The following is a 12,542-nucleotide window of genomic DNA, read 5'->3' as shown; positions in this document are numbered from 1 at the left end:
GCTTCTTTTCTGACCCACAGCATAAGCCAACAGAATTGGAAACGCGTAAGAGATGCACAGATCAATAGGTATTTATTTATTTCCAGTGTTGCTGTGAAGGAACACCTACATTTTCAACACAAAGGGAAGCAGCAGAAGCTCATCCAATCTGTGGCCATGCGTTTCCCACTCACAAAGACCGTGCTGTTTGTAAAACGGCCCCATCTGTGGTTCAAATGCCTTCGTAAAGGAACACGTCTGTATGGTGCAGCAGCGTAACTTTTTTTTTTTTTTCTTTTTGAGACAGAGTCTTGCTCTGTCGCCCAGGCTGGAACGCAGTGGCGTGATCTTGGCTCACTGCAACCTCCGCCTCCAGGGTTCACGTTATTCTCCTGCCTCAGCCTCCCAAGTAGTTGGGACTACAGGCGCCCGCCACCATGCCCAGCTAATTTTTTGTATTTTTAGTAGAGACGGGGTTTCACCGTGTTAGCCAGGATGGTCTCGATCTCCTGACCTCGTGATCTGCCCGCCTCGGCCTCCCAAAATGCTGGGATTACAGGCGTGAGCCACCGTGCCGAGCCAGCAGCGTAACTTTTAATGACAGCAGCAATGACAGCCTCGCCAGTTTATACTACGTGAACTCCACAGTTTCAACTGTTCTCCCCTAACCACTAAATGACTCCCACATGAAGAGGCCAAATTCTTTGATTTAAGAAAAAGAGATGAAAACCCCCCAAAGAGAAAAACATTCGAAACGATCCGGAAATGTTCACCACAAACGTCATTTGTTCTGCCAGTGGCAAGTTGTCAACACGGGTGCATTTTGCAGCAAACTGTCCTGGCTAGAAATTGAAAACCTGCATTCATTTCAGAGGACAAATAATTTCTCCCTCTCCCTTCATTGGTTAAAAAGCATAAAAGATATTCTTTTTATTCCTGTAATTTTATAAAACACTACATAAAAGCTGGCAAGTTTTAAAGAGGGGAAAAGTCCATTGAAAAGTATAAAGTCTCACAAGGGCAAAGTCCATCTGGGGCAACAGTTCCAACATCACGGACCTCTCAGGAGGAGAACTGGTCTCATGAGATGCTCTGTACACCCCCACCCATGTACCCTTCCTGTCAAAACTTAGACCAAGCACGCCACATCTGACAAGTCAACTTCAAACAATTCGTGGTGCTTTTCTTTCAGGCTAGAAATCATCTGTAGCTATTAGAACCATTAAGCAAAGCAATACGGCTTTAATGGGTCCCTACGCTTTGTGAAGATATATTTATACACACACACACCATGCACTTGGGGCCAGTCCTGAGACCATATATCTGAGGATTACGGTCTAGCAGTGGCTAATCTTTAAGCAGTGTTAGGACAGACACTCTGGGAAACATGCAGGACATTCTGGACTCAGTCCTGTGGTCACTGGGGGGCAGCTTTCATTGCATCAGACTTGAGACACCTTGGGACACATCCTTCAAAGAGTAGGGGGCTGTAAAGGTGACCTCTGTGAGAAGGTGACCAGACCCATGTGGGTCAAGGTTTTGTGCCCTCACACCATACAGTGCCCCAACACAGGAGGATCAAACCATCTGTGCTCAGCTAGAACTACGGCTCAATCATAAGGGAGGCTGTGCCTCATTTCCACAAGAGGGCAAATAAGAAAAGTAAAAGAAGTAAGAAAAAATTAAAAGGAATATGAAAAAAAGGAAAATAAGAAAAAAAATCAGAAAAGTCAAAGAAATAAGAGGAAAAGAATGAAGAAAAACGGAGAAGAAATAAAAGTAAAAACAGAAAAATAAGTAAAAGAAATAAGATAAAAAGAAAAAGCAGGCCGGGCGCAGTGGCTCACGCCTATAATCCCAGCACTTTGGAAGGCTGAGGCGGGCAGATCACCTGAGGTCAGGAGTTCGAGACCAGCCTGACCAACATGGAGAAACACTGTCTCTACTAAAAATACAAAATTAGCCGGGCGTGGTGGCACATGCCTATAATCCCAGCTACTAGGGAGGCTGAGGCAGGAGAATTGCTTGAACCTGGGAGGCGGAGGTTGCGGTGAGCCGAGATCGTGCCATTGCACTCCAGCCTGGGCAACAAGAGTGAAACTGTCTCAAAAAAAAAAAAGAAAAAGCAAAAAGGAAAACAAATAAGAAAAAAGAAATAAGAGAAAAAAAAATAAGAAAAAAGAAAAGGGGCCAGGCACAGTGGCTCACACCTGTAATCCCAGCACTTTGGAAGGCTGAGGCAGGCAGATCACCTGAGGTCAGAAGTTCAAGACCAGCCTGGCCAACATGGAGAAACCCCGTCTCCACTAAAAATACAAAAATTAGCTGGGTGTGGTGGTGTGCGCCTGTAGTCCCAGCTACTCGGGAGGCTGAGGCAGGAGAATCGCTTGAACCCAGGAGGTGGAGGCTGCAGTGAGCCAAGATTGCACCACTGCACTCCAGCCTGGGTGACAGAGTGAGACTCCAATTCAAAAAATGAAAAAAGAAGAAAAGTAAGAAAAGAAAAAGAAATAACATATAACAAATACGAAAAGTAAAATAAATAGAAGGAAAAGAAGTAAGAAAAAATGAAAAGAAAGAAAAAAAGAAATAAGAAAAGTAAAAGAAAGAAAAAAAGTTAAAATCAATTACACTGAAGAACAAGTTGGTGGACTTTGGAAACGGAAGGAAAATCCAGGTACAATTTGTGTGTTTCAGGGACATGAGAGAATCCAAGGAAGGCACCCGCAGAGGCTCTGTGCTCAAATGTGTGAATAGGGACCTGACCGCCCACCAATTCCCAACAGGCCTTAGAGTGTGAAGATCAGGAGATGTTTAGGTGATTCCTCAACATATGAATTTTGTTTTTCTAGGAACTAAGATGTGCACCTGTTTGGAACACTGATCACAGAAAGAGTTAAGAACCGCTTCATAGGAAGTGCAGTGAGAAATGCAAGTCAAGGGCTGAAAAGGTTGAAGATTTAAAAATCCATGCATGACCTGGAAGGTGTCAAATCCTTAGGACGTGAGTGAGCTTAACCTAGGACACTGCAGGGAAGAGGGTGGCCACCCCAGGCCCCAGTTTGTTCCCTTGGCAGGGATGGACTTAGGGACAAAACTCATTAAAACATGGAAGTCACTGCCCCATTTCTGTTAGATTTACTTTTAAAAGAAAATATCTGCATTTCTCTTCATTTTCTGAAGCTCTTATGCAGAAATATGATTTGCTATAATGAGCTTCTGTGCATCAAGAAAGGCAAAAGCATATGGAACTGAAGGCAGAGAATCTGCCATGTGATTGAGAATCCCATCATGGTGGGAATTTGCCAGCAGGGCGAGGGGAGCGGTAGATGGAAGGGTTTGCTTTAAGGCTGCGTCTTAGCAGATAAAACGATTACGGTCAGGACGCTCCGCAGGCCTGGGCTGGGTTCTCTGCTCACCCCTAGGTCTTCAGCCATCTGAAATGGAAGGTTGAAAAAGACAAAAAATAATAATAAAAAAAGTAAACTGGTACTGGGTCTGCTTTTGCTGTGCGCTGGGGATCCCAGCAGCAGGGAGGTGTTAGAGACAGCTGCTCTGAGCAAGGAAGTAACGGGATAGAGGCTCAAAGTGTGAGAGTGGGAAGTGGAAACCAAAATTAAGGAGTGGAGGAAGGGAGAGACAGAGGAAGGCAGGGAGGGAGGCAGGGAACAGGGAGAGCAGGAGAGAAGAAGGAAGGAGGGATGGGGTGAAAGAGGGAGGAAGGGAGGAAGGCAGAAAGAGAGGGAAGGAACGAGGAGGGAAGGAGGTTGGAAAAAAGGAAGCAGGGAGGTATGGAGGAAGGGAGGGAGGAAGAAGTGAAGCAGGGAGGAAGGAAATGAGGGAGGGAGGGAGGAAGAGAAGGAGAGAGGGAAGGAGGAAGGGAAGGAGGGAAGGAGGGAGAGAAGAAAGAAGGAAGGAAAGAGGCATGTAAGAAAAGGAGAGATGGATGAAGAGAGACAGAAAGAATAGAGAGAAAAAAAGAAAGGAAGGAAGGAAAGGAGGAAGGGATGGAGGGAGGAAAAAGGAAAGAAGGAGGGAGGGATGGAAGGAAACGAAGGAAGGAAGAGAGAAAAAAAAGAGGCACGTAAGAAGAAAAGAGAAGGAAGAAAGGAAGAGATAGAGAAAAGGAAGAGAGAAAAAGGAAAAAAGGAGGAAAAGAAGAATGGATGGAAGGGAGGGAGCAAGAAAGAGGGAGAGTTCAAGAAAGAATGAAAAAGAGAGAGGGAGAACTGAGGGCAAAGGAAGAAAGAGAAAAGCAGGGAAGGAAGAGAGAAAAGAAGGTGGGGGGAAGAAAGGAGGAGGGAAGGAAGAAAGGCCCAGAAGAAGAAAGAGAAAGAAGGAGACAGGGAGAGCCAATCGCCCATCTTGCCAAAGCCTCAAGAAACCCACTGTGAGCCCAGGACCCTGGTAAACAGAGCGGCAGGACCAGCCACCACAGCCAAACGACAGCGTCCTGAACACCCCGTGCCAGCCACGGAATCTGGGCTCTGTGGGAAGCGGTCAGGCTCCGTGCGGTTAGTGGTCTGAGCCAGGTCCTCCGCAAAGCCAACACACCCAGATGCAAAGTCACAGATCCCGAGTGCATGAGAGAAGCAGCTTAAACAGGCCCCTTCATATCAACGTGGACAAAAACCAGGAGAAGCCCAAGCACCACAAATTCAAATCTGTAGGAAGGGAGGAAGGGAGGTTGGTGCAAAAGTAATTGTGGTTTTTGCCATTAAAAGTAATGGCAACATAGCAAGACTGTCTCTACAAAAAAAGGTAAAAAATTAGCTGGGAGCCACCACACTCAGCTATTTTTTTTTTTTTTTACATTTTTTGTAGACACGAGGTCTTGCTATGTTGCTATTACTTTTAATGGCATAAACTGCAGTTACTTTTGCACCAACCTACAACAGACAGAGCCGTCTGATTCCACAAGGAGTTTCTAATCTGTGAACCCAAAAATATAACACTGCGAAGCTTCTCAGTCAATCTATATCAAGTCACAGGATTTGATGAAGGCATCTCCTTGTTGGAAAGATGCGGAAGACTCACCTATGTACCCACTCGCCTGGGACTAATTTTAATACAAATTTAACAAACACCACAAATTTCAATGCAATGACACAGTCCCAGAAAATAAGCCTGTCTGGTAGAATAACAGTATCCCCAAAACTGGGCATGGTTTCTTTTTTCTTTTCTTTTCGAGACAAAGTCTCGCTCTTGTCCCCAGGCTGGAGTGCAGTGGCTCGATCTCGGCTCACTGCAACTCTGCCTCCTGGGTTCAAGTGATTCTCCTGCCTCAGCCTCCCGAGTACCTGGAATTACATGTGTGCACCACCACGCCTGGCTAATTTTTGTATTTTTGGTAGAGCCGGGGTTTCACCATGTTGGCCAGGACGGTCTCAAACTCCTGACCTCAGGTGATCCACCCGCCTTGGCCTCCCAAAGTGCTGGGATGACAGGCATGAGCCACTGCGCCTGGCCCATGGTTTCTTGAAGGACCAGGGCATGGTATACTCACATCCTTCTTATGAAATCTCCAAGCTCCCCATGAACCTATGGGGTTGCCAGATCTCAAAATCACCATCCCGGAAATTGAACCCATAAAGCGAAATCCTGCCAGAGGCTGAGGGCTCTGACATCTTTCGTCTTCCGGATAACTCGATCCTACATTGCAATTCCATGTCTACTAACAAAACCATGTCACTGAGATGAACATTAAACTCATTTTATAATTCAGTTATAAAAACCAAGCTGTGAGTGGGATGCAGCTGGAAAGGTCCTCTTCTGAGGTAGGGTCTTGGTATTTATAGAATAGTGCCTTGTTTTCATTTTCTTTTTCTTTTTCTTTTTTTTTTTTTGAGACAGAGTCTCGCTCTGTTGTCCAGGCTGGAATGCAGTGGCACAATCTTGGCTCACTGCAACCTCTGCCTCCCAGGTTCAAGCAATTCCCTGCTTCAGCCTCCCCAGTAGCTGGGATTACAGGTGCCCGCCACCATGCTCACCTAATTTTTGTATTTTTAGTAGTGTCGGGGTTTCACCATCTCTTGCTTCTCTTGTTATGCTTTATTTTCTTTTTGGCCCTTTGTTTTGTGCATTTACAAAAGGCCAAGAAAATCAATCCCCAGACAACTAGAAAGCAAACCAGGAATTGAAAGTTGGACCTTCTGTTAATTTGGCATCAGAATAAAAGACTTTTGAAAATATTAGAAGAAAATTAGCCTATAGCATCTCAGTAGTATAAAGTGAATCTTGGACTGCCCTAAGCCAATTCTTTAGAATGGATGCTTTTTTAAAAAACATCATTTTGGGGGCCGGGCGCGGTGGCTCATGCCTATAATTCCAGCACTTTGGGAGGCCGAGGCGGGCGGATCACAAGGTCAGGAGATCAAGACCATCCTGACTAACACGGTGAAACCCCGTCTCTACTAAAAATATGAAAAATTAGCTGGGCGTGGTGGCACGCGCCTGTAGTCCCAGCTGCTCGGGAGGCTGAGGCGGGAGAGTCGCTTGAACCCGGGAGGCGGAGGCTGCAGTGAGCCGAGATCGCACCATTGCACTCCAGCCTGGGTGACAGAGCGAGACTCTGTCTCAAAAACAAACAAACAAACAAACAAAAAGTTATTTTTATTTTTTATCTAGAGACAGGGTCTCTGTCTGTCGTCCAGGCTGGAGTGCAGTGTTGCAATCATGGCTTACTGCAGCCTCCAATTCCTGGGCTCAAGCAATCCTCACACCTCAGCCTCCAGAGTAGTTGGGACCACAGACAGGCACAAGCACGCCCAACTAATTTTTCACATTTTTTGTAGAGATGAGGTTTTGCTATGTTGCCCAGGTTTATCTTGAACTCCTGGGCTCAAGCAATCCTCTTTCCTCGGACTCCCAAAGCGCTGGGATTACAGGTGTGGGCCACCACGCCGGGACACATTTGCTTTTGTTCTTGAAAAATCTAGGAAAATTGTTTCTACCCAGTGAGAGCTTTCATTGTTCATGCCTGCCCCACCTCCTGCAATGAAAAAAGGTAATGCCTCCACCCAAGACCAAGACCCAGGGGTCGGGGGGCAGAGAAGGTAGAGGAAAAGTTGGTTTTCCTTTTCCCAATTCTATTTCCAAATTTTTGACAAAATCAAGTCTATTAAGCCTCCTGGGTGCTTTCCCAAGTTTGTGTGTCTTCGGATGTGATATGGTGAGCCTCTGTGTCCCCACCCAAATCTCATCTTGAAGTGTAATTCCCATAATCCCCACATGTCCAGGGAGAGACCAGGTGGGGGTCGCTGAATCATAGCGAAGGTTCCCCCATGCTGTTCTCATGATAACGGGATGGTGCCTTATGTCCCCTTCTGCCATGATTGTAAGTTTCCTGAGGCCTCCCCGGCCATGCTGAACTATGAATCAATTAAACCTCTTTCCTTCATGAATTATCCAGTCTTAGGCAGTTCTTCATAGCAGTGTGAAAACAGACTAATACAGGATGTGAATATGAAATAGCATTACAAGATCCCAAAAGTTCCTACGTCTGCACGCACAAGGTAATAAACATCCTTTGCAACTCATGAATCCAATTTGGGTTGACCTAAAGATTTTCAGAGAATCATCAATCAGAGATTTCGTAGTTTAATGCAAAAGTGTTCAACAATTGTCTGGGATTCTAAAAAAGAGGCTGGGTGCTTTGACTCACGCCTATAATCCCAGCACTTTGGGAAGCCAAGGTGGGGGGATCACCTGAGGTCAGGAGTGTCCAACATGGTGAAACCCCATCTCTACTGAAAATACAAAAATTAGCCAGGTGTGGTGATACACACCTGTAATTCCAGCTACTTTGGAGGCTGAGGCAGGAGAATTGCTTGAACCCAGGAGGCAGAGGTTGCAGTGAGCCAAGATTGCACCACTGCACTCCATTCTGGGCAACAGAGCGAGACTCCGTCTCAAAAAAAAAAGGAGCCAGAGAGTTTGAAATACAACATCTAGAATATTACACACTCTGTCCTGGCAAACAAGCCTTCCCGACCTCTTGGTTGAATATTACGCTGTGAGTTGACCAGTTTCAGAAAAGAAAAAGAAATGTCATTGAAAAGCAAACACAAATTCCCTTCCATTGAGTCCCTACTGTTTTAACCTCTCCGCTACTTGGAGGAGAAGCAAGAGGGGAGAAGAATGTTTTGCTGTTTGCTTTTTTCCAACGTGGTTCTAATCGTAGGTCTCTTATAGGCATCTCCTTGAATGTGGTCATCTGTCCATTTGGGTCCCGCTCAACACTGCCATTCAATCAACCAAACACCAGCTGGGCACCGTGGCTCACGCCTGCAATCCCAGCACTTTGGGAGGTCAAGGCGGGTGGATCATCTAAGGTCAGGAGTTCGAGACCAGCCTGACCAACATGATGAAACTCCATCTCTACTAAAAAAAAAACAAAAATTAGCCGTGTGTGGTGGTGCGCATCTGTAATCCCAGCTACTCGGGAGGCTGAGGCAGGAGAACCCGGGAGGTGGAGGTTGCAGTGAGCCAAGATGGAGCCATTGCATTCCAGCCTGGGTGACAGAGTGAGACTCCATCTCAAAAAAAAAAAAAAAAAAAAAAAAACAATCAACCAAACACCATTTTCCACTAGTCCGTCCACCAGGTAGGAGGCAATTGTCTTCCACACACCGCCCAAAACCCCACAGCAAGAACGGGGAAATAAACACGAGCAGCTCATTTAAAGTCTTGAGATCCGAAAGCTGTTTAGGACTCTCCAATTCACGCTCTAAATAATGTTTGTGGATGTCAAATGCTGGAATGATGGGAGATGACGGGGAAACTCCACCCCTACAGTCTAACTTTGTCCACACCAGCATCTATTCAAATGTTCTAGGAATCCCTCTAAAATCGTCAGGAAGCAGTGCTTTGGGTGAATGACATCAGTGACCAAGAATGAATAAGGACTTAAGATCTAAGCAGGGTGAGAAGTTCAGACACCCAGAGGCATGAGGGACGCCAGGGGCTCCTCCACAAAACAGTAGCTGTTGGCCGGGTGTGGTGCCTCACGCCTATAATCCCAAGACTCTGGGAGGCCGAGGTGGGTGGATCACTTGAGGTGAGGAGTTGGAGACCAGCCTGGCCAACATGGTGAGACCCCGTCTCTACTAAAAATACAAAAATTAGCCGGGCGTGGTGGCAGGTGCCTATAATCTCAGCTACTCAGGAGGCTGAGGCAGGAGAATCACTTGAACCTGGCGGGGTGGAGGTTGCAGTGAGCCGAGATTGCGTCATTGCACTCCAGCCTGGGCAACAGAGCGAAACTCTGTCTCAAGAAAATAAAAAATAAAAAATAAGAGTAGCTGTCCCCAGTCGATGGGATCCCTGCAAACCACAATGCTTGGTCATGCAAGAGGGAAAGCAAGAGCTAAATATAACCGCCCAGTGATGCATGCACGTTAGCTGTGTTCCAAATAGCAGGGCTTACTTCCCAGCTTCACAGCAGATCCTAAATGATTTAGGGACTTTTGAATACGAGGTCCCAAAGAGCCTGCTGACTGACCTAGGAGGACTGCAATGGTGAGTACGTCCTCCTCCTAATTCCCCTATAAATTTTAGTCCCGATCCAAGAAACTTCCCAGGTCCTGGGTGCCTGTGGGTTTTCGGTACTAACAGAAAGGGAATCTGCTGTGCTGGCTTTTGTTTTGTTTTGTTTTGTTTTTTGAGATGGAGTCTCGCTCTGTCGCCCAGGCTGGAGTGCAGTCGCACGATCTCAGTTCACTGCAAGCTCTGCCTCCCAGGTTCACACCATTCTCCTGCCTCAGCCTTCCGAGTAGCTGGGACTACAGGCACATGCCACCACGCCCGGCTAATTTTTTGTATTTTTAGTAGAGACGGGGTTTCACTGTGTTAGCCAGGATGGTCTCGATCTCCTCCTGACCTCGTGATCCGCCCGTCTCGGCCTCCCAAAGTGCTGGGATTACAGGTGTGAGCCACCATGTCCAGCCTTGTGCTGGGTTTTAACTTAACTCTCCTGGGTGGAGAAAGGACCATGGCGGCCCCCTGGTCACGGCTGTCCTCCTAATGATGACATTGATTGTGAAAAACAGGGCAGAAATCATCACAGCTAAGTATCTTCCACCTTTGCTCTCTCTCTGCAGGGTAACTTGTAGAGGCTTTCCTGCAGGACTGTCTCTAACCCCAGCAACAATTCCGCAGCGTATGTACCAACCGTTTCCCACTTTGTAGACGTAAACAACCCAAGCGCTGCAGCAGTGAGCAACTTGTAAACTTTCACACAACCAAACACAAGGCAGAAGAGCCCTGGAATCAAAGCCAGAAGGTTCGATTCCAGAGTGTTAGCAGTTTCATGAACCGTCAGCCATCGTGCACCTGTTTTGTGCCAGCCCGAGTTTGGTTTCTGCCTTTTAAAGAAAGCACAGTTTTCCAATCAGCAAGGCATGAAGGAGAGGCACCAGCGGAGCGAGACTTACCATTTTCTTTGAAGCACAGCTTCTTTTTCTGGTAAGCAATGAAGCTAGAGATGGCTCCAGCCACCGCGACGACGACAGCCCCCACAATCCCGGGGATCACACCTGGGGCGTCGGCTGCAGGAGGAAGCACACAGCATCATGATTGAGACACGCACAGTGCAGAGAAAATCCCAGGGGACAGTGGCTGGCAGAGACAGTCAGTCTGAGAGCACCAAGATCCTCAGAACATCTCAGACGCCTGAGCTGACCGATGTGCAAAGGAAGCATGCCAAGAATGGTACAAGGAAAGGCAAAGCAAGGCACAGTCTCCCATCACCAGTTGTGCTGGGCAGACTTGGTCGGACCATGGAGAGAGTGGAGTGGGAGAAAAGAGACATGAAGAGAGGCCAGCGAGGTACGGGCAGAAGCTCAGCAGAACCAAGGCAGAGACAAAAAAAAGACGAAGACAGATGGAAAGAGAGAGCTGGGGCTGGGCGCGGTGGCTCACGCCTGTAATCCCAGCACTTTGGGAGGCCAAGGCAGGTGGATCGCCTGAGGTCAGGAGTTTGAGACCAGCCTGGTCAACATGGTAAAACCTGTCTCTATGAAAAATACAAAAATTAGCCGGGAGTACTGGTGGGTGCCTTTAATCCCAGCTACTCAGGAGGCTGAGTCCAGAGAACCACTTGAACCCGGGAGGCAGAGGTTGCAGTGAGCTGAGATTGTGCCACTGCACTCCAGCCTGGGTGACACAGCAATTCACCATCTCAAAACAAAACAAAACAAAACAAAAAAGAAAGAGAGAGCTGGACTTCAAACCTGGAGGAAAGAGCCCAGGTAGGGGCAGAAGATAAAGAAACAAAGACCTGCAATGCTTGGTGCATTTGCCAATGCATTTTGTATCGTTAGAATGCTCCTTTTTCACCCCCTGAAGACAGCTTTGGGTTTCAATGCAAACATTTTAAATCTATCTCTATCTATTTAATTAATTATTATTATTGTGTATTATTTTGAGATGGGTTCTTGCTCTGTCAAACAGGCTGGAGTGCAATGATGTAATCACAGCTCACTGCAATCTCGAACTCCTGGGCTCATAAGATCCTCCCACTTCAGCCTTCCGAGTAGCTGGGACTACAGGTGTGCACCACCATGCCTGGTTAATTACTGTGGTTTTATAGAATTGGGGTCTTGCTATGTTGCCCAGTCTGATCTCGAACTCGCAGCCTAAAGCAACCTGCCTGCTGCCTAGGCCTCCCAAAATGCTGGGATTACATGCATGAGCCACCACACTCAGCCTTTTTTTTTTTTTTTTTTTTTTAATGTTATTCCAGCAATAATTCTTTTTTGTTTTTGGGAGACAGAGTCTTGCTCTGTTGCCCAGGCTGGAGTGCAGTGGTGCGATCTCAGCTCACTGCAACCTCTGCGTCCCAGGTTCAAGCTGTTCTCCTGCCTCAGCCTCCCGAGTAGCTGGGATTACAGGTGTGTGCCACCACCCCTGGCTAGTTGTTTTTTTTTTTGAAATGCAGTCTTACTTTGTCACCCAGGCTGGAGTGCAGTGGCACTATTTCAGCTCACTGCAGCCTCTGCTTCCTGGGTTCAAGCAATTCTTGTGCCTCCTGAGTAGCTAGGACTACAGGTGCATGCCACACGCCCGGCTAATTTTTGTATTTTTTGTAGAGCTGGGGTTTCACCATGTTGGCCAGGCTGGTCTCAAACTCCTGACCTCAAGTGATCCACCCGCCTTGGCCTCCTGAAGTGCTAGGATTACAGGTGTGAGCCACCACACCTGGCCTAATTTTTGTATTTTTTGTAGAAAAGGGGTTTCACCATGTTGGCCAGGCTGGTTTTGAACTCTTGGCCTCAAGCAATCCTCCCGCCTTAGCCTCCCAAAGTTCTGGGATGACAGGCGTGAGCCACCGCGACTGGCCATTGAAGAGATTCTTAATTCCAAATGCCAGATGTGAGCTTTAGAGGACCCTTCTCCAGATAGAATCTTCTCCGCCCTCCACGACGGGGAAGGAGAATCGTCTGACTTTCAGCAAAAACACTGGCTCCAAACATCGCCTGTGGGTGGTGTGTTCACTTGGCCAGTCTTTAATATGTGCAGGACACAGTCATGTCATGGAAAGATTTTTCAAGCTTAACTACCCC

The 12,542-nt window shown here is 47.1% G+C and overlaps 1 protein-coding gene across 2 annotated transcripts in view; it reads right to left on the bottom strand.

Annotated features, from left to right (window-relative positions):
• The window catches only part of CD99 (CD99 molecule (Xg blood group)), a 53,540-nt gene that overhangs the window by 4,784 nt on the left and 36,214 nt on the right, over positions 1–12,542 (bottom strand). For both annotated transcript variants that reach the window (XM_030806714.1, XM_030806715.1), the window contains exon 8: positions 10,413–10,526. In XM_030806714.1, coding sequence (XP_030662574.1) covers positions 10,413–10,526 — 114 coding nt within the window. The remainder of the gene's footprint in view (positions 1–10,412; positions 10,527–12,542) is intronic.

This window comes from Nomascus leucogenys, chromosome X (genome assembly GCF_006542625.1).
Source record: "Nomascus leucogenys isolate Asia chromosome X, Asia_NLE_v1, whole genome shotgun sequence".
Classification (NCBI taxonomy): domain Eukaryota; kingdom Metazoa; phylum Chordata; class Mammalia; order Primates; family Hylobatidae; genus Nomascus; species Nomascus leucogenys.
This window is presented reverse-complemented; position numbering and strand designations above follow the sequence as displayed.